We start from the raw sequence: 22,143 nt of genomic DNA on the forward strand, positions 1-22,143 counted from the left end.
TGGATTCTCACCAACGAAACAGTAAACCCAGCCATTCATTGCATGTAAATAAAACAAAGCATATCAATCAGAAGTGAAATTTCAGATCTGTTTAGGAGCTCAACCCTCTTTGCTCTTTCAGGCTCTGTTTTTTCCCGTAGGTTAGCCGTGTAAAAATTGGAAACTCGGATGTAAAATTAAAACAAACTAACGAAAATATCCTTTTACAGGATATCCTGTTTCAGATTTAGTTATTCATATGCAACTTCATTGATGTAGGAAGCCTGAGGCACAACAGAAAGGAAGTAAAACTAATTTTTTTAAGGTTCTAACACTACATAATAGTCTAAAACCCTAAAACCGTTTCTGCAAGACCATCCAAAACCTAAAAGTACACTCACAATTTGTCAAAATCCCATTCTCATTCTTCAACAGATTGCAGAAGCCATAAATATTAAAACATAATTTGTCAAACCCAACTATGTATAACCTGAAGAGAATTCAAAGTCTCATGCAAGGAAGAAGACACTTGCATCTTCAGTGGTCTACTTCTCCCCAAGTAATAGTGCCTTCACTATGGCTTCTCTCATGCAAGGAAGAAGACACTTGCATCTTCAGTGGTCTACTTCTTCCCAAGCAACAGTGCCTTCACTATGGCCTCATTCATACCATCTATGCAAGGCAACAGGTGACCTGAACCTTGTAGCTCATGATAATGAATCCATGGGAGTTTTCCAGCAATATAGCGCTGCAAGGTAGCTGGTACAAGCCTGTCCTCGTCGCCCTGCCATAAGTGAACAGAACCTTCATTGTTTGGAAATGGATTTTCTAGTTCCATTGGATCAAATTCCCAATTTCCATAGCCAATAATAAAGTCATGGAACACGGATTCGAATTCCCCTTGCTGCCTGACCTGTGCCTGAAGCAATAGAAGTCAATGGGCGATTTAGTCCATGAAAATATACTTGAACACAGATAAATTATCAAAGCAGCCATGACTGGAAAACAAAAGATGCTAAAGGTTAGAATCATCTCTGGTCCATCCTTCCTACAACCCTACGGAAACAGGACTTTAACCAGTTTAGAACTAAAACAATGCAGAACAAAACCTCAGAAGCAGGCTAAATCTTTTCAACCTATTCTCCTTGTTTGATAACTTTAGATTCTGAGATATTCATAGAGGAATCAACCATGTGGTGGATTCCCTAGCCTGGAAAGGCCAGTCAATCGGGTGCATGAATAAATGGCCTTTACCCAATCCATTGAGTGTGGACTTCTGTATCCATCCCATGAGCTCTTTGCCCTCTACTGAATAAATTGACCACTAACCATTGAGGGGGGGGGGGGGGGGAAAGCAGAATCTTCCCATAAATGGCATACCAAGTCTAGAATTGTGGCAATTCTAGATTGCCCCTGTGCCAAATTTAATCTCCACATAGGGCATTTTCCACTATTTTTAACTGTCCTTTTAAAATATTCATTTTGCAATGGATCTTCAAAGCTTTATATTGAGAGAATGTGAAGATCCATATAGGATCAAACCTCACATAGGGACAGATGTCCCCGGGCCCAACTACCTGATCTTCTGCATGGCAGATAATGAGGCAACAGCAACAGTGTGTGGGAATCTCCTATCCTACATCAATCAGCATGTTGGCAATAGTATAATCTAGTAGGAGCTCATATGGCCAGAGAAGAAAGTCAACATCAATATGAGAATATCAAGAAGTATCTGCACAGTGAAAGCATGGAAATTTCTTTTTCTCATAGTTCATATCCATTACCAAAACAATAAAATAATCAATGGATGTTTCTGTCCATGCATTTACAATTAAAAAGAATGAATAAAACCCAAGGGGCTGCTTGGCAAGACAGAAGAGTTCAAATCTCCTTGGGCTGGGGCCTTCCCCTTAATGAGTATCAGTCATGGCATAAGCTGGCAAGAACACCTTGGTTACCAAAATTAAACAAATAAATAAATAAATGTCAGCATCCACTTCTGTCAAACAAGGGTGCAGGTTGCAGCTCCTATTTTTATGTCTTCATGCAAACACAGATGGTATCAGCTCCTATTTTTATGTCTTCATGTAAACACAGATGGTATGCCTCAATCACTAAAACTTGCAAAATAATCTTGAGAACTGGGCCATTAGTTAAGTAAATTGTTGCACACGTTTGTCTAGGTTTAACTAAATTTTCTTATTCTGTTAATGCATGATCTCTGCTAAAAAAAATCCATTAGAATTGTGTGTATCTTTGTTCTAATTGTCAATTTTCTTTACAGGTTGGTTAAATCTAGTTTCACTAGTGAAACATTATCCTATTCCAATTGTATAGTCCCTTTGAGGTTTCTCAGCCTTCATGGTTGGTGCTGTTTATTGTTCTTGTTGTTTTATACCAGCTTTGTAATCTTCTCTCTATCTACAAACCTTGTCACTTGAAAGATCTAATGAGTATTACCAAAAAAAAAAAAAAAAATCTAAAGAGAAAGAAAATAAAATCTAGCAAATATATCCAACTCTTTGCCTGACATACTATGACAAGTTATAAGAATCATTAAAAATAAATCAATAATGTAATAAAGAATGAAGCACAAACAAGGACATTGCCCCCCCCCCCCCAAAAAAAAAAAAAAGGAGAAAGGAAGAAGTTACTGTTCATATGAAGAATGCTGTGCCCTACCTTCATGGTTGGAGGAGGATTGGTGAGATTCCTCTTAGTCTTCTGATTTGATTAATTCCTAATTTCATGTTTAGAAGAAAACTTAATTTTCATTTAGAAGTTTTTGTTTTCCTAAGTTTCTATTCGATGATTTTCATAAATTAGATGTTTCCCTTTTCAGGACTAATCAATTTCTTAATTAGACTGGAATTTGGCTGGTTTCTAATTGGGTTATTATTCATAAGAGCATGAGGCGGAGCAGAAAAGGACAGAGATTGAAGAGAAAAGACTTATGGTTGAAGTTGTGAGACACAAAAACAATGGGAGGTTGTGGGTGTGACTTGAGAGCATGATGGGCAGAGAGAGCTGATGTTAGCCCCCTTTCTTCTTCTTATCCCTTTTATGTATATCATATAATCAACAGATAACAAGCAATATAGTTTCAATTGTCCAATTTGTTCTTCTTTATTGTGTTGATCCTGGCTGCAGTCAATCTGTCATCGGTTTCAAGGTCGAGTTTGCATCATTTGTCCTCAGAGCCAAGGAGAGGTGGCACACACCATTGATGGTTGAAACAACCTCCAACTGAAGATTTATCATGTAAGTTAGATTTCACATCTCTACCAAACATGAGGGCGACTTTCTTCAAGGTTGGAAGAACTGACATAGACTGAAGCATGAAGAATATTTATGTATATTTTTTAAAGAAAATGGGGAAAACAGCTAAGTTGTAAGAACAGTGCTGTGGGCTTGTGTCCCAACTTGGCAGCTGACTTAGAGGAGGATAGCTTAGATTCAATTCATTCTTCTAATTTCAAATTTGGTTCTTTATTTTCTTAGGTTTCTACTTTATGAGTTCAGGAATTACTAGTTTACTCCTGAGGACTATCTAGTTTCTTAATTAAAGCAGGGCTGGGTTGCTTTGCAACTGTGTTACTATAAATAAGAGTACGAGGCTGAGCAGAGAAGGACAGAGAATGAAAAGAAAAGAATTATAACTAGAGATGTAGATGCAGCAATGATGAGAGACAGCGGGTGACAGGATGATGGGATGAGAGAGCAATCTTATTCATCCTTCTGATGTGAACCCAAAATGTAGATTTAGTAATTGATGCAAGCCCCAAATCTAGGGGTCACCCTCAGGATCTTATTCAATCTGTAACAGCATTAAGTTTAGGGATTAGTGCCCTGCGGTTATGGGAATAGGGCTGAATTGAAGGTTCTAGGGTTTTAGAAGGGTGGACAAGGATTCAAGTAGGGCTAAGGAACTAGGGTTTGTAGAACTTCAATTCAAAACCTTGCTGTAATTTAGAAACTGAAATTCTGGTTTTAGGGTTTAAGGTATCAAGGGTTATTAGAAATTAGGGTTTCTAGTGTTCTAGGGTTTCTCGGAGAATGGCTACAGTTACGAAAAGGGTCAAAGGTAGAGTAGGGGAGGGGAAGATGATTCCAAATCGGAATAGGGTTTGGATGATGGGTTTGAATAATATGATTGAAAAAGGGTTAGGGTTTCTAGGGGTTGGTGAAGAAGATGAAGTTTAGGTTTTCCTAGGGCTTGGAGTGAAGGAAGGGGGCAGTAATTAGGGTCAAAGGTAAAGGAAAGGGAGGTATTGGACTCCTAAGGGGGTGGGAAATAGGTGAGTGATTTGGGAGATCTAAGGGATTAGGGTTTATGAAAAAATCAGGTTTAGGAAATACAGAAATAAGAGAAGAAAAGAAAAACGAAAACAGAAAAAGGGGGGGGGGTTGAAGGGATTAGGGCTGGGGAGGGGAAAGATAAAGGAATAAGGGTAGGAAGGTAAAGGAGTGCTGTGGCAGGGGTTGGGGAAAGGGGAGGGAGAGGTTCAGAGATGAATTAGGGTTTGGGATGGGGGTGTGCGGCCATTGCCACAGGCAAGGGGCATGGGAAATAGAAGGGCTGTGACTCTGTGAGTGACACAAGGAGAAGATAGAGGCTGGGATGGGGTTTGTCTGCACTTAATTGAAGATGATAATGGGGATTTGAAGAACTTTAAAATCTGCAGAAAATCTCACACAACAGTAGCGGCAAGTTCCCCTCTTGGGGAAACCCAGGACTCCAATCGTTGCACCTTCAAATCTCAAATTTTATTATTCATCAAATCTGTCTCTTTACAAGCTAAAAGGCTTTATTTATAGCCTTACATTAGGGTACTAACGACTCCAATCCTTGTACCTTCAAATCTCAAATTTATTTATTATCAAAGCTGTCTACAAGCTAAAAGGCTTTATTTATAACCTTACATGAGAGTATTCACACTAGGACTCAAAACAATAGAAGGTGATTGGACTAAGGACTCTCATTCTAACAAGAATACTGAAATAACTCATCCTAGGATAATCCAAGAGGAGGATCCCTCCCTCTCGTCGGAACTTTCCTCTCTTCTCTCACAAGAGGAGAATTTCTTCCGACAAAAATCAAGAATCAAGTGGCTTGAGCTTGGAGATGCGAACACTGCCTATTTTCACCGCTCCCTTAAAGCTCGTCTCAACTTCAATTCTTTCCCTTGCCTCCTCACCAATAGTGGTTCTTGGATCTATGATCTGCCCAATATAAAAACTGAAGTTGTCTCCTTCTTCTCTAACCTCCTTTCTCCGCCTTCTCCCACTCCATTCTCAATAATTTTGTAGATCCCTCTCTCCTAGACTCTCTCTACTCCGTCCCTTCCTCGGAGGAAATCATCTCCTCTATCCAATCTCACACACCCAATCAGGCCCCTAGACCTGACAATTTTAGTATGGGTTTCTTCTTGGCCACTTGGGACTTCATTGAGGAAGACTTGGTGCGGGCCATCCGTAGCTTCTTCCTTAACCCCTCCCACCTCTTGTCCATCAATCCAACCTTCATTTGCCTCATTCCCAAAAAGCGCGGAGCCTCATCCCTCTCTAATTTTCAGCCTATCTCCCTTTGCAATCTCCTCTATAAATTCATCTCCAAGATCCTCGCTAACCGGATTAAACCGATCATGACCTCGTTGGTAAGTGCCAACCAATCTGCATTCATTTCTGGTCGGAGTATTTTGGACAACATCCTCCTCTATGCGGAGATTGTTCGAGGTTTTGATAGAGTTGCCCATTCCCTTGTTGCCCTATTGAAGGTAGACCTCCATAAAGCTTTTGACTCTACTTGCTGAGACTTTATTAGTGAGGTCCTCACTTTTATGGGTTTCCCCCCATCTTTTGTCCACTAGATCAAAATTTGCATCTCCACCCTACTTTTCTCCATCATCACCAATGGATCCCCTCCTGCCTACTTCCCTTCTAGGGTTGGCATCCATCAAGGTTGCCCTCTCTCCCCTACCTCTTCTCCCTAGCCCTTGAAGGTCTTTCCCGCATCATCCAATCTAAAACTGATCAATTCCTTATCTCCCCCATCCCTAAGTGCAAAGCCTTCAAGCTAACCCACCTTGCCTTCGTGGATGAACTCATGATTTTCTCCAAGGTGGATCACTCCTCAATCTCCTCGATCCTTGACTCCCTCTCAGGTCTTTGTGTCAACCTTGAGAAATCTACCATCTTCCTCTTAGGTGTCTCTAAATCTACTCGCTACTCCCTCCTCCCTCCTCCCTCCTCCTACTCTCTGGTTTCAAACTGGCTCTTTCCCCTTCTCCTATCTTGGCCTTCCCCTCATCCCTTGTAGGCTCACCCGACACCACTGCTCCCGATGTTAGATCACATCAGGAAAAGACTCCAACTCTGGAAAGGAAAACTTCTCTCTTTCGCCAGTCAAGTGGTGCTTATTCGGTCAATCCTCCAATCATCTTACCTTTACTGGTGTGGAATTTTCTCCCTCCCCAAATCCTCCATCCACATCATGGAATCCCTTTTTTGTGCTTTCCTCTAGAAAGGCCAAGAATCTTCTTGTTTTCTCCACCTTATCAGCTGGTCCGCCATCTGCCACCCAATTTCTAAAGGGTTACTTGACTTCCGCCGTATCCAAGACGTCAATATGGCTTTCCTTCTAAAGCTCATTTGGAAAATTGCTTCAAAGCAAGACTCCATCTAAGTCTATTCCCACCTTCTCAAATTGGACTTTATTTGAACTACCCCCATCCCCTCCAACCCTTCCTAGGTTTGAAGAAATCTCCTACTCCTCCGTCCCTAGGCCCTTTTTGCTATCTCGATCCAAATCTCCTTCAGGTCATCCACATCTTTCTGGCTCCATTCGTGCCATCCGACGGGCATCTTGTACTCCCTACTTGGCCCTCGTTTGGTTTATGAAACCCGTATCCCTAAAACTGGCTCCTATCCTCATTCATCACTAATGGTTCTTGGTCCCCCCTCCCCCATCCAATTCTCATGCATGTTTGGGACTCCCTCCCTCCCTCCCCTTATACCATTTGCCCATGACCTCACCATTTGGCTCTCATCACCCACTAAATTCTTTATTACCTCTTCAGCTTGGAAACTCATCCGAACCCCCTCCCCTGATGGCCCTGGCCTCCACTAGTCTGGTTCAAAGGCCATATTCCTCGCCACTCCCTCAACCTTTGGAAAACTCTCAACCTTGCCCTCCCCACCCAAACCTTCCTCATTATTCGCCACATTCAGGTAAACCCTAATTGCATCTTCTGTGGTACGGGTATTGAGGATTTTGACCACCTATTCTTCTCTTGCCCCCGGGGGAGACCGCGAGAACCGCCACCGGCGAGACGAGAGGAGGGCGCGAGGGGAATCCCGAGACTCGCCAACCGCCCGGACCCGGAACCCAAGCCTTTTGTGGATTTGGCGAACCACGCACACCAACACACACAACAAGGAAGACAACATCTCACTGTCTAGAATAGATTAAGAAAGAACTCAAGGTTGTATAATTATTTTATCTGAAAATGAGATAGATACCGGATGGAGGAATTGAAACACGAAGTAGTGAGCATTGATATACGCTTTTCATTTATAGCAAGGTCATATTACACGTGTAAACATGCATTCCCTAACCTACTACATTTCGGTTCACACTAGGGAGACTGAAACAACTAGGGTTGTTATGCAACCAAGGCCACCAACGTGTTCAAAGGCCTTAAATAAGCTAAATACCAAGTTTCAACCCAATTGGGCCCTAAACCCACCGAGATGGGCCACCGAGTTGACGAAAATTGTATTCTCGACCGAGTCTCACCGAGATGGCGAGATCTCTTTTTCAGGTGGCGAGATCTCTCCGGAGTGAGATCTTCTACCATGGTCCCTTCTCCTGTTCCCTTTGGACTTCAGCCCTCTCTTCCATCTGGCCTTGTTGACGTTTACTTATGGCTTTGCTCGTGGTTGGAATTGGATCTTGAGAATTTGTTCGGGATTCTCTATTTGTGACCTTGGCAAGCTAGTATTTGGAGCCATAATTCACAACTTGTGGTGGGAGCGCAACCTTAGGAGATGGACCTCCAAATCTCATTCTTTGGACTCCATTTGGGAGACCATTGGCTTTGATGTGTCATCTAGGCTTTCTTCTATCCCCCACCCCCTGTTATTGATTCCCCAAGGACTAGGCTTATTGTTAGCTCCCGAGGTCTCTCCTCTCCTTTCCAGTCTCCTTCTTGGTCGGCTCCCCCCCTTCTTTTCCTGCCCCGCTCTTCTTTGTATCTTCTTATAGTTTAATTTATATTATTAATTCACCAAAAAAAAAATTACAAAACAAGAGGAGATCTGGACTCCTTGTAGAAATTGGATTGCAACTAAGGGAATCCCTCTGTACTTGGGACTCCCAACCTAACTAGGACTCTTCAATAACTAGACCAAAACAAATCCAAACTTCAAAACAAAAGTAGAACTAGTTTCCCAACAAAATTTGGGCTACTACTAGAGGAATCCCTCTCTAATTAGGACTCCTAGCTAGACTAGGATTCTTTCATAACTTAACAAAGGACTTCAAATAACTAAATAAAGAAAGATTTGGACTTCTAAGAAGATTCCAATTTGGGCTAAATCAAATTGAGTTAGACTAGGGGTACCCAAAATGCCCCTAAGTTGGCCGAATTTCCCTGGGTTGCTGGCTGGGCCACAGAGTATTGGCAACCTCTCTGGGCCTTCTTTGGGTGGTCCTGGATCCAGTTCACATCACCTTCCATATTCCCTTACCCCTATCTTTTTTTGTTTCTTCTTTCATGTGACCAAGGAAAAAAGAAAGCAATGATGTTCAAGTTATCAAATTTGTTCTTATTTCTCATCATCAAATAACAAATTAGGAGCAGCTAACACACTCACAACACCAATATTGAGCTCAAGTGCATGAACAGAATAATAGGAAAATTTTATATAGTTTTTAGCTCACAAGAATAAGAACTGACATGATAAGGACACTTCAACATAATTCTGCCATGTTGGACACAGCAGTTTCATGCACTTATCAGTGGACACTACCACCATATTGTTACAAAACTGACCAATTACACAGCTCTTCCCCAGTGTACCGTACCAGTGTTCCATTCCAGCTGATCCAGCACCAGCAATTGTACCAAAACCCTATCCTTCAATTCCCCTTACAACAACATTTTTGTCCTGTTACCACCTCCTTTTGGTCCTTTTCAATACAGCCAACAGTTTGGATTTCAAGTTCACATTAAAGTGGTGACCTATGCATATAAAACTTATCTTTAGTTGGGAAAAAGTCTTAGTGAGTTGAGTTGAGTGCATATTAGACACTGTTGACTGCTATCTCTAGCTGTCAGTTCATTGGTCCTACTACGGAAATTCCATATTCATATTCATCTTCTGAATCGTATCCTCAAAAAGATAACAGCATATAATGGAGGATTTTAGAAAATAAGGAGATACCATGTACTCTTTTCTCCTCGCGAACTTGGGAATGCACTCTTTATCCTGGCGAGAAAGAACCTCAGTGGAATGGGATACAAGACTTACAGCAGGAAACCATTTTTGGGTGTTCCACCAGTGGGTCAGCCATGGGGCATGATGAGCGATCCGAAGTGCCCATTGGTCCTGCAGTAGTTGCTGTTTATATGCTTCCACAGTTAAATTGGAGGGCAAGCCAGGCCACCAGAAATTAACAACTGGAGCAACTAGTGCAGCCCCTGCAAGCCTGCAGAACAAATTCAAACTCAAAATAAATAAAAAACCAATGAAACATTAATATAAACCCAGAAGCAGGTGCAACCAACTTGTACAATACATAAAACAAAAGAGTAGAACCTCAAACATTGGCACAACCAAACACTAACTGATGCGGGCTGGATTCAGGATTAGATCAATATTACTCCTAGTGTCTGTTTGTTAATCTAGGATAACCCTGTTTTCTGCTCTACTTAAGAGGCTTGTTAATAAGTATAAAGAAAAGCAGTGGCTCAGCACCACCTACCTGTGAGGGATGTACTTGAGGCAGGTCCAAACCACTTGGCCACCCATGGAAAACCCAATTACATAGAATTTCGATCCCAATCCCAACTTATCAGCAAGCTCTTCTATATCCAAAGCAGTACTTTTCACTGTTCGCTTTGGATTTGGATCACTCTCACCATAACCTGCTCTGTCAAAAGACAATACGTATATGCCTAATTCTTCGGTTACTTCCTGGAGAGGTACACAAGCAATTTAACCATTCATGCCATCAGAAAAATCAAATTCAATATCAAGCAAGAAAAAAGAATGGAAAGTTAGAAATTGTGGGGGGGGGGGGGGGGGGGGAATTATCTACCGGAGAAAGCTGCATCACGTCATGTCTGCAACTGTCGATGCCATGAACCCAGATAATCTTATACTGAGCCTTAACTCTAGGGACACCATTCTCTCTGTACGCCAAATGCCTTCCATCACTGAGTCTAATTCTAGGAGCGGTAACAGGTGGGCCGTCTGAAAAGCCACAGATCTTGGGTGGTGGAGGTTGAATGGCTTGATAAGCCCATGCCAGAAACCCAATCAACAAGACCAGTGATATTTTCTTAAACAATCCTGAAAATGCCAGATTACGCGAAAATTAATCGCCGGAATCAAGAAGAGTGTGGAGTGTGATAAAACCCAAAGCAGATCCAATCTTCAGACAAAGGTCAATATACCCAATGAATTTTGATTGAATTTGCATAAAAATAAATAAAATTCGACTCAAATCTATTGCAAACTGGAAAAATTATATATTTGATCAGATTTTCACAAACAAACCGAAAGAGAAAAGATGTAACCCGGAACCACAAAAACAACAACCAGATATTAGTATAGTGCACGGGAAGATGATGTGATGAAACCGCAATCAAGTGATGCGAGAAAGCCAACCTGATGGGAGCTGAAATGAGCTGTTTTGCTTTGACTTCCGGGTGTGAGCCCTCGCTGATGCAGCCGAAATCTTCCTGTTAACTGGCATTGCTGCAAGTTTTTATTTCTTACTCTCCTAGGTATTGAGACCCGAGTGGACACACAGTTGCGTAGAAAACCGAACTCGGATAATAGGGGAAGTTTAATTCGATTTAAGAGACGGAGAGACCGAGAGACGAAGAGACAGCTTTCACCTGAAAAGTAAAAACAGAGACAGAAAGGAAGCAACACTGTCTGTGCTTATTTCTTCCAAATCGATTCACTAGTCCTTTTCTTTTTCGGGCCAAAACCGATTCACGAGCCAATACGCTTGAGGATGTTTTAAATGTCTCACGATAGATATGATATGATATGATCATATGAAAATCCATGACAGAGATTCCGAAAAATATAGTATTGGCAGAAACAGTTCAAAATATCTCATAAATGGGCAATTTTTCCTTTTTCGTTAAAATGATAAATTAAATTAGAGAAAAAGACAAATATTTAATACAGTACAGTACGACCTAGCCCGATGGATCGACCAATTTACTTGATTGAAGTTTATAAATGTATTTTACGTTTGTATACGAAGGTCATTGAAAGATGTCTGAATTTTTTTTGTTAGGTTTGGACGAGAGTTCTTGTAGCGTTGTTTTGGTAATTAGTTGTGATGTGGATGTAACACACTGCATTAATGTGCGAGCAATGACAAATCTTTGTATGTTCTTTTCGTTTTCTTTTTGTTTCAATTTATGATTACGTGGCATTTGTTCTAAGAGTATGGTATTGGTACACATTTATCCTAATCAATATTGTAAGTAATATTGAACTTATACAAATATATTTAATATCAATATTGTATCATATTTATTTGGTATAATTTATTTCTACTGAAATATTGTATCATATTTATTTAGTATAATTTATTTCTACTGATGCTAGTATTAAATATCAATACTTAGAAGTATTCATACTGATGCCTTATCGAATTTATTTAGTACGAAATAATAAGGTCTGATTTTGATAAAAACGACATGCAATTTCAGGGGATCCCTTTACATATAGGCGTCCATGGTAGAGAATAGTTCCGAAAACACTTGCTTATCTCCATGGATAGTAGCATATTCCAATAAACATGTCATACCCAAGAAAAAAAAGGAGAGTTCTCTCTTTGTCATCTTTATCCATGAGAGACTGCTTTGAGAGAAGTAGGTTTCAATCGTGAACAACAGAAAGGATTGATCATAGGAGATAGATTTTGCAAAGGTGAAAATAGTCAAATTAATAGGTTTGGATTTTTTTTCCCGCCTCACTGTTGCAGTGCAAGTCTCTGATATGATGGTTAAGCTCTATGCACAGTGGCGAAGAACCGAATAGGAGTCACCTGAAGATAAGATAAGAGAGATTGACAAATGTACGAATAATTAGGCTACTGGCTATAATTTGTATTATTTCATCGCATTTTACTTACAAAGTTACAAAGCCTGTTTGACAATTAGATATAGATCACCAATATTCATTACATGAACAGTACCCATTCATGAAATGATGGAAACGGTTTTGGTCTCTGACAATGAGGTTGCAATTGAAAACCCTAGATACAAGTTTCATGAAGGAGTGACAATCAGAACAAACCCTCAAATTTTTCACTATATGGATGGGAGCCCCTTTCTCTATGCTTATAAGACCAAAAGAAACTGCTATTTTCTCACTGTGGAGTTTAAGCAAACCCTGTTTCTCTTCCTCACCAACATCAAGGAGAACTTGGGTCAGGTCAGGCTCATAGCCCTCTAACTTCAACATGCGAATCACTTCCTCTAGTTTAGAAAGGATTATATTCCCATGGCTTCCATCCATTTCCATCCCCACAAGGAATTCATGAATCTTGCCATTGGCATAGACTCTACTGCAACCTGGAATCTTCTTCACTCCTCTCTCTATCATCATTGATCTAACCTTTGTCACATCATCCCATCTTCTGGCCTTAGCATAGATGTTTGACAAGAGCACATAACAACTAGAGTCATTTGGAGCCAATTCTATTGCATGTTGTGCCGCAAGTTCACCAGTCTCCACATCTCCATGCTTCACACAGCCACTGAGCAGAGCTTTCCATGCTAAATCGTCAGCTTCCATGGGCATATCTTGTATGATTGTTAGCGCCTTCTTTAGATTTCCTGCTCTGCCAAAAAGATCTATCATACATCCGTAATGCTTGATATTAGGAGATATTTTGTACTTCTCCTGCATTAGCTTGAAATACAATTCACCCTCTTCAACTAACCCACCATGACAACAAGCAGTGAGGACTCCTAAGAAAGTGACCTCGTTAGGCTCAATTCCAATTGTCTCCATTTCTAGAAAAACCTGCAATGCATCTTCACCAAGGCCATGTAATGCCAGTCCGGAGATGATTGAGTTCCAATCCCCAATACTTCTCTTATGCGAGATAGTGATAAAGACATGGTAAGCATCCTCCACATAACCACATTTTGCGTACATGTCTATGAGAGCTGATCCAATAAACCCAGTGCTAAAGCTAAACTTGTTCGCATGGAGATATCCATGAACCCACCTGCCCTCATCAATAAAACCCAGGTCTGCAATGGCTGAAAGAACTGATACGACAGCCGCAGAGTCGGGCCGAATACCAGCGTGCAACATTTCCCGGAAGAGATGTAATGCGTCCTTAGGGCGTTGATTGGACGTGTATCCCGAAATCATGGCCGTCCAAGAAACAACATCCGTGCGAGGCATCATGTCAAAAAGATCTCGTGCAAGTTCACATCTTCCACATCTAGCATACCCGTCGATCATCGTATTCCACGAGACCAAATCTCTGTGGGGCATTTCGTCGAACAGCCAACGAGCCAACACAATCTCTCCGGCTTTACAGTAGCCATCAATCATAGAATTCCAAGAAAATACATCTCTGGAAGGCAGAGTGTCAAATGTCCGCTTTGCCATTTCCAACTGGCCGAGCTCGAAATACATCCGAAGCACCGAATTAGAAACGAAAGGATCGAGCAGAAAGCCGGTCTTGAAGATCTGGGCATGTAATTGCAGGCCTTCTTCGAATGATCTCGACCTCCCGCAGGCCTTGAGAAGGGAAGGGAGGGAAAACTGAAGACCATCGAACTCTCCCAGACAATGCAGCAACTGGGAGTAAAGGTGTAAGGATTTTAAAGGGTCTGGGCTGTTAGCGAAGCCTCTGATGATGGCAAAATAAACGTAACAATTAGGTTCTTGGATGCGTTGAAAGACAGAAATGGCGTAGTCGAGGCCACCGGAGACACCAGAGAGAGAACAGAAGGCAACAACTCTACTAATCGCCCATTTCTGATACACAAGCCCCGTCTTTATCATGTAAGAATGAATCTGACGAAGTTCTGTCATTGATTTGCATTTCTCCAAAGCTAGAATTGCTGAAGCTGGAGATGAAATGGCAGCCATGACATGTTATCATGTGTGTCCCTGTTCAAAAGCCACATAGTATTTCAGATAGGGTTCGTAAAGCTGGAAGTTCCAGCTTTCATGGCTTCTCCAATCACGACCAAAGAGATGGGCCAGATGGGCCGATGGCATGGCATCATTCAATTTACCAAAATACCCTTTATCCATTGTGTCCAGAATTTTGCATAGGGAAGTGGGGCCAAACTCCAATCACTATCACCCATGGGCCTAGGCAAACCACTTGGGCTTGGGCAGTAAGGGAATTTTAAGGAATTCCTTATCCTCAAAAAGCCCATTTGTGTACGCTATGTCAGCAAAAATTAAGAGTTTTTTTTTTAATTTTTTTATTTTATGTGTGAGACTTCTTAGTAGAGCACAAACTAATGTTGGATCTTCATAGTACAATATATTACATTTGAGTCCCAACCAAATTAACACCATCTCACCATTAGGGTTTGTTTGGTATTAAGAGAGTTTTTTACGTGTGAGACTTCTTAGTAGAGTACAAACTAATGTTGGGTCTTCATAGTGTAATATATTACATTGGAGTCCCAACCAAATTAATACCGTCTTACCATTAGGGTTTGTTTGGTTACAAGAGTCTAGAGATTTCAAATATCTGGAGATTTCAATCATAATTCACAAAATTAACTGTATAGTTAATATGTAGACTCATCCTTAAAAGTTATTTAGTCTACGTGATTTTTGTGAATGCTCAAATGTTAAGCGATAGTGGAGGTGAAAAGCCCAAATGGGTATAAACTTTGCATTCATGAAGCCAAAGACTTGAAATCTCTAGATTCATGTAACCAAATAGGCCCTTAAGTACTTTTAAATTTTAAGGTGGAAGGACCAATTAAACCACTATCGCAGAAAGGCTTAGGTTGACGATTAAGAATATTCACTGTGAAATTATAGACCATGAAGACAGAGATTGCAATGAAGATGATGAAAAAGAGTCTCAAGAACTCTTCCTTGGTGGTGGTGGGGAAGAAACACGGCAGTGGTTCTTTCAATTACAGAGACAGGAGAATCCTGATAATGAATATACAGTGAAACAACTCGCGTTAGTTTCTTGCTACTATTTTAGTCTCGCTATCATTATTTATTGTTTTCAAGTTTTCTTTAATGTTTTAATGGAGTCTAAAAGTGATACCGAGATGTATCGTATCAATTTGGTGAAATATGGATACGTATTGACTAGTATCGTGGGATATTTTAAACCTTGCTTTGATGTTAGCTTTGCGGCTTGCTGCCAACTGAGAGAATTGTACCAAAACAATTCAACATGTGGAGATGCTTCTGTGGTGGTGTAGAGAGTTTCAAACTTACAATCCAAAGGAGCTTGTCGTTTCTAAAATGGATGGAAATGCACGTAGAGAGTTTCAATTTGGTTTTAGATTCTTTATATCACAGGGGCTATGATTCTGGACATATACGGTCACCATTTTCTTTTGAAGATTCGTTGTTCCACTGGAACTATGTGGTTCATGAGGAGATATAGACTCACAGAAGATTCTCTATATGACAGTACTTGTATGATTTTTAATTTCATACATACTACAAAAGATAACAGTAAATAAAACAACAAGTACCAAAATCCTTCAATCTTGATTTTTAATTTCTCTTTAGCAGTCATAGTAACGAACGTGTTCATCAGCCCAACTTGCACCTTACACCTGAAGTTAGCTTTTTCTGTGTCTGTACTTTGAATTTATGATCTTTTACTTATGAGATATTGGCCTTTTGCTAGCTGAGTCAATTTTGAAAGTTGTTTCTCTTTAATATTGTACGGACGAATGCATCTCCAACTATCAAGAAGGCAGCTGGGTGTTTTAAAACCCTAATGAATAAATCTAATAAGATATCAACTATATGGATCAAATCATCATGTAGATAGTGCCTTGGGCTTACAATAGTGACGATGATCAAGGTCATTAATTAACAAAATCATCACATAATTTTCACTTCCTAAGAACATTCTGGTGAATAATTCTAAAAATTTTCATAGAGGAGTCCTCTTGTTACTCCAGAACTCTTACTGATTCTGTAGAACTACATTTAAATGGAGTTTTCAGGTTATGTAAGGTACATATATACATATTTCTTTTCAATATACCCTTTTGAGACCAAACTGCATGTGAACAAATCTCTTATGAATAGAGATGCAAAATAGATCAGATACAAATCAGATGCGAATGGTTCGGATGTTGGTTGGGAACAAGTTCTCTTCAATGGATTTTGACAATTGATATGATTTTTTCCTGAAACTAGTAGCTTTATATTTGGGGGTGGCGGACGAGTACAATGTACCTTAAGGAGAGTTGAACAAATGATCTTCATTGAGAGATGTTGATCATGGCCAATCAAACAACCCTTTTTCTAAAAACATTCAATATCATTACTTGTTGAACTTTCTATTATTAGTTAGTTTCTATTCAGAGGATATAATATTTTCTAATCTAGACTATTTGAATCCAAATTCTCCAAAAATGAACACAAATGTGAATCGTATTCGAATTTTCAATCAGTCTATATCCCCTGAAGGTCGTTCAATTTTCTTCACACTGAAATCTATTCTGAATAAGCCTAAAATATCTCAAATCTATCTAGGGATGGGAAAGAATTGTTAATCTACCATATACGAAGTAAAGATACCATATTATTAGTGAATTAAAAAGCTCAAGTTCTTTCTTGAACATTGTTAATCCTGATATGATCTTGTAGATGGGATCCATCAAATCCTGGGTTCCAATTGGTAATGTTCTACAGATAATCAAAAGTAGTTTATAATATTCAAAGAGGGTATTAAGTATTAAACTATGTGAAAGTTAGCATTACAAATAAAAGTAGCAACAGATAACAAGAAGTGAAAGAGTGAAGCTAGGTTATCAAATATATGATACATGGGTTCCAGAAGGAAATATTGCTTCCATGTGTCATAACACTGATGGATGCTTTTATCACTACTATTTATTTTTCAAGAGATATGATTAAATGAAGTTTTGTGCGTTAATCTCATACGAGACAGGTGCTCAATGTTGAAGCTTATCCGGAGAATAATTTCTCTATTTGGATGGATTCTTTTTTGGTTGCTCAAATGACTTTGTCAGGAACCTGCAGCTCACTCTTACTAGTTCTTATTACTAAATCAAGAAACCCTCCTTTGTTTCTTTTCATGAAATGACGGCTCAGCACTTGAGAAGCGTTAAGCTAGAAGCATTTTGTGGTGGAGATATGGAGTTGCTTTATGCCTTCCATCCAATTATTGCACAAGAGAATCTTCTGTTGGTGAATTTCTCTGCGTGTATGCTGGAACTTGAAAGTTCTAACAAAAACCCATCAAGAATTCTTAAGCTTTTCTTCGTCTTATCATTTCCTTCTTTGAGTGGTTTTGATAACAATGTAAGCTGTCCCTTAAAGTTAAAGTGGTAATCAGTTTAAATTCATTTCACAACAAAATCATGCATGTAAACCTGTCATCACAACAAAATGCTATATGGAAACATTGGAGAAGATTCCTGTAAATAAGAAGAAGCAAATGGATATATTTTTGTCCAGATCATCTCCACCTTCTAGATTATTGATACATGGCATGCCGAGGTATATGGGCAGTCCAACCCAGAGTGTGGGGATAAGAAACAGCCTAGTGGAGAAGATCTAAAATAGTTTTCACCTAAGTCTCTACTATTCCAAAAAGAGAAGAAGGGGAAAAAAAATAATCTAAGTGAACTCACTTGCTGTGATTTACGTCCTTACTTAGGGTGCATCACCTAATAAGAGAAGACCCAGCAAACAAGGAAAGGAAAAGAAAGATGGGAGGTAGGGGTGGGGTGGAATCCTACATTGCCTAAGTAGATGTGTAGTTGTGTACACGTTCTTACTGCAGGGGAGTGGGAATTGTGGACCCTCAGCTGCTCTCTCTCTCAATCAATCAAGCTTCTAGACTTGCTGGCCCAGATTTAGCTACCCTGCAACTATTCGGATTTTGCTTGGGAGCAGATGTGTACACGTTCATATTTCAGGGGAAGTGTGAATTGCAGACCTCAAGTGCCCTCTCTCTCTCTCTCTCTCTCAATCAATCAAGCTTCCAGACTTGCTGGCCCAGATTTAGCTACACAGAAACTATTCGGATGTTGCTTGGGAGCAGTGCTGCAGTGGAATCCAAATTTACATGCAATTAACCTACATATAAACGGTCTAGATTAAGTGAATCACATATAAATGGTCCAGATGTCCACTGCTCCCAAGCAGAATCCCAACTATTCAGACTGTCCACTTTTTCCTTTTTTAAGTATTTATATTTGTGCAATGAACTGAAAGTAGTAAGTTGTCCCCTTAGAAAACTAGCAGAGAGCAGTACAGTGAGGAAAAAGAAGTCCTTGAGGAATTAATGCTTTATTAATCTGTGTTACAAAAACCTCAGGCACCCCTAATCTTTTCTACATGATATAGATTCTATGACATTATAAATATGAGGTTTCTACTTCCAGCACCAATAAGATAGCCAGAGAACTCCCAAAGAAAGGTTTTCCTACACAAATATTCTCCACCCATCTTCTTCTGTCTTTATCTGTGTCTGACCATGGCAAGAACATCAGAGCCTCTCATAGTGGGGAGAGTGATTGGAGACGTCCTAGAATCCTTCTCTCCAACAATTAAGATGACAGTGACTTATCCTAACGTTCAAGTCTGCAATGGTCGTGAGCTCTTCCCTTCCATGGTTACCTTTAAGCCCAGAGTTGAGGTTCATGGAGGGGACATGAGATCCTTCTTCACACTGGTAGTTTACTTGTGACCTAAACTCTTCTTTGCTCTGTCCAGCTACATGTTTCTCTCCTCTTCTCCTGTCATGAACTTGAACATTTAATGATATATATTCTGGTACTCAAATCCCCTAATATTTTTTTTTTCCTGTTGAGTTTTTCATGCTGATGCTTGTGCCAAAGGTAAGATTTTTGTGTTTTTTTTTTTGGGTAAGAGCCAAAGGTAAGAATTTGAGTTTTCTAAATCTTGTTTTCTTGAATTCGTCAGATATGCTTGGACGCTGTATCATTTTATTTCCCTTTCAATGTATTCTTCATGATCTAATAGGTAAAACCATCATCATTATCGCAGGTGATGACAGACCCGGATGTTCCAGGCCCTAGTGATCCATATTTGAGGGAGCACCTTCACTGGTATATCCTACTGAAACTACTCCTTTATCACTTAAAGCTTTTACAGGTTTAATGTACTAAACTAAAGTGAAGACTACATTAATCTGGGTAGGAGGTAGATGTTCCTCATCACCTTTTCCCTACTAAACAAGGTGGAATGTTCTCACATACCTATGACGTATGATTACAGTTAATCCAGTTTTTAAGTACATGTAGCCTAGCTAGGTACCTATATTCTTGGTTCACACACACTATCAATGAAAGCTTGTAGAAAACCGAAATGATGTTTTGCAGTTCTACTCAGTTCAAACCCACTGGAAATCCCCGATGGTGACTCCATAAAATTATTCAAAGATATGGAGGCCTTAAGGTAGGGTGTACTCAGTCCTAAGTCATCCCTAGAGGTTGTCAGTTCTAGCGAAATGCAAACAGAACTTGACAGAAAAGGCTTACCAAAAAAAAAAAAACTTGGCAGAAAAGGAACCAAAGCTAGAGAAAGACAAGAGAAAGAAAAGAACAAAAATTGATTTTGCTATAAACAAGAGATGTTAATTTACCTGGCAATTTGAATTGGTCATGCTGCAGGTTAGTGACAGATATTCCGGGCACCACAGATGTTACATTTGGTAGGTGTCAATATTTTCTCATTTTCATCATTCATCTTTCAGAGAGAGAGAGAGGGAGAAAGGAAAACTGATCAGTGTGTGGGTTGTGAAAATTCATGTTTGAACAGGGAGGGAAGTGGTGAGCTATGAGAATCCAAAGCCCATTATAGGGATCCACAGGTTTGTGTTTGTGCTCTTCAGGCAGAAACGCAGGAACACAGTCAGTCCACCAACTTCAAAGGATCACTTCAACACTCGAAGGTTTGCTGCTGAAAATGAGCTTGGACTTCCTGTAGCAGCTGTCTTCTTCAATATGCAGAGGGAAACAGCCGCAAGAAAACGTTGAAAAGCACAAGGGATAGATCGTCCATGGCTACCTGGTGCAACGAAACCTTATAAATAAGAAAACTGTAGCATTGAAAGCTTAGGATAATAATGATACTAGTTAGAGTGACCAAAAGGGGTCTTGCTTGGGTTGTACGGTGAAAATCAAAATTAGGATCGAGATTTTGATCTCGACCACTTGCTATGCACAACTCCTAAGCAATTTTCAATCAAAAGATGCCTTTGTACCCCTACGTCTTTCCTTGATTGTCAATTTGCTTTGTTGACACTTTGTTTACCTGGCTGATTATATGAGTAGATGATCCCATGCAAATTTGTTTTCCCATTCATTGAATTCCAATTTTGTTTTCAAAGACGCAGCCACAGAGAGAGAGCTACACCAAACCATCTCATACCATGCATGGTTGTGGACTTGTGGTGCATAAAAACTTTGGCTGCAACCATTACTGGGTTGTCGGTTGAAAGGACCAACACCTATTATTCACTTAAGAGATTAAAAATTTGATTTCCTTCATTGTACGTAATAGTCTCTACTTTTAATATAAAGCTATTAATTCAAAAAATAAAAGAAACTCGGCTGCTGCCAATGAAATAGAATAACTTATATCCTTTGGTCTATAAATACTCGTTTTTATATTTTCATAAGTGTCTTTTTAGATTCTATTTCTTTGGTTGCCAGCGCAGTGATAGTAATGGTCTTACTACCTGCCCTATTCCGTAAAATTAATTCTACTCATTCATACTAATGACTACAACAGTCCAAAGTCTCTCAATACCAACCCCTCCCCCCTCCCAAAAAAAAAAATTATTTGGTACAAAGTTTCTTAAAGAAAAAAAAAAAGGCTTCATTTGTGCAAAAGTAGATTCAGTCACTTGTACAAACAGAGTAAGGTTATCGAGTCCAGAGCTTTCCATCCAGTGCACCACTCTATCCAAAATTTTGTTTCACGAATCATCTGATAATAAACGGCTGAGGAAGTCTATGTCAGATGTACTGTAAAACATAAAATTGAGTGGAGGAAATCCAAACCAAGGTTACAAGGCATAGAAATGGTTCCCTATGATATTGATTCGACGGTTAACCATGCATGAGATTTATAAAATGGAAAGCAAACTAAGAGAAACCACCTAAAAAAAAAAAAAAAACCCATCCAACCTGTCTGGTCGCACCTTGAAGCCAGCGAAGGAACATGAGAGTGGAGAAAGCGCAAAGTGTAGGCAAGAAAGGAAAGGGTGATGCAGGTTTGCAGGAAAGACTTGAAGATCGAGCAGAAATGAAGAATTAGATATAGACTTGAATCCCACAGCTTTCAGAAATACATGGGGTTTGAGAATTGGAGGCTATGGATGATGGAAATCTGAATCCGAATTTATTCAGATATGATAACTATGCTACCTTATCCCAATCCAAGTCAATTTTACACCTTTTGGAATCAATTGAATCAAGTTGAAGGGAAAATGAATTGGGTCCATAGATTTTGTTTTATTTGCACACCGAAAAAGAAAATCACACCATGTCCAATGGGTGTGGGCCTAAAACCATACTGGAGAGGATTCCCCTCCAGAAACCTTTTTCGTGAGAGGGTTTGCTTTTTCACTTTATTTTTCTTTTTCTTTTTATGATAAAAATAACTTTATTTTGGATCATACATGGTTTGGCATAGTATATGAAATACCATGAAATT

The 22,143-nt window shown here is 39.8% G+C and overlaps 2 protein-coding genes, 1 long non-coding RNA gene and 1 pseudogene across 5 annotated transcripts; 1 reads left to right on the forward strand and 3 right to left on the reverse strand.

Moving 5' to 3' along the window:
• Positions 1-276: 276 nt before the first annotated feature.
• On the reverse strand, positions 277-11,238 carry LOC149027629 (uncharacterized). Its single transcript, XM_089164324.1, has 5 exons — positions 10,876-11,238; positions 10,304-10,557; positions 9,968-10,179; positions 9,427-9,691; positions 277-898 (listed from the first exon to the last, which is right to left on the reverse strand). The coding sequence occupies exons 1-5, from the start codon at positions 10,961-10,963 to the stop codon at positions 602-604; spliced, it is 1,116 nt and encodes a 371-aa protein (XP_089020450.1). The 5' UTR covers positions 10,964-11,238; the 3' UTR covers positions 277-601.
• Positions 11,239-12,402: 1,164 nt separating this feature from the next.
• Positions 12,403-14,349, reverse strand: LOC149027630 (pentatricopeptide repeat-containing protein At5g66520 pseudogene; annotated as a pseudogene).
• A 4,585-nt stretch (positions 14,350-18,934) lies between these two features.
• Positions 18,935-20,459, forward strand: LOC149027631 (protein TERMINAL FLOWER 1-like). The gene is made up of 4 exons (XM_089164333.1): positions 18,935-19,132; positions 19,468-19,529; positions 20,094-20,134; positions 20,242-20,459. Exons 1-4 carry the CDS (start codon positions 18,935-18,937, stop codon positions 20,457-20,459), a joined length of 519 nt encoding a protein of 172 aa, XP_089020459.1.
• Positions 18,989-21,842, reverse strand: LOC149027632 (uncharacterized). 3 transcript variants are annotated; one of them, XR_016174775.1, is made up of 3 exons: positions 21,615-21,842; positions 20,066-21,428; positions 18,989-19,196 (listed from the first exon to the last, which is right to left on the reverse strand). It is a non-coding gene; the product is annotated as an uncharacterized LOC149027632 (long non-coding RNA). The 3 variants fall into 3 exon arrangements; XR_016174776.1 differs by having other exon boundaries at positions 20,066-21,452; XR_016174774.1 differs by lacking the exon at positions 21,615-21,842 and having other exon boundaries at positions 20,066-20,490; positions 21,332-21,595.
• Between the last annotated feature and the right edge of the window lie 301 nt (positions 21,843-22,143).

This window comes from Hakea prostrata, chromosome 1, assembly GCF_041222555.1.
Source record: "Hakea prostrata isolate BN-2017 chromosome 1, UWA_Hpros_2, whole genome shotgun sequence".
NCBI classification, from domain to species: Eukaryota; Viridiplantae; Streptophyta; class Magnoliopsida; order Proteales; family Proteaceae; genus Hakea; species Hakea prostrata.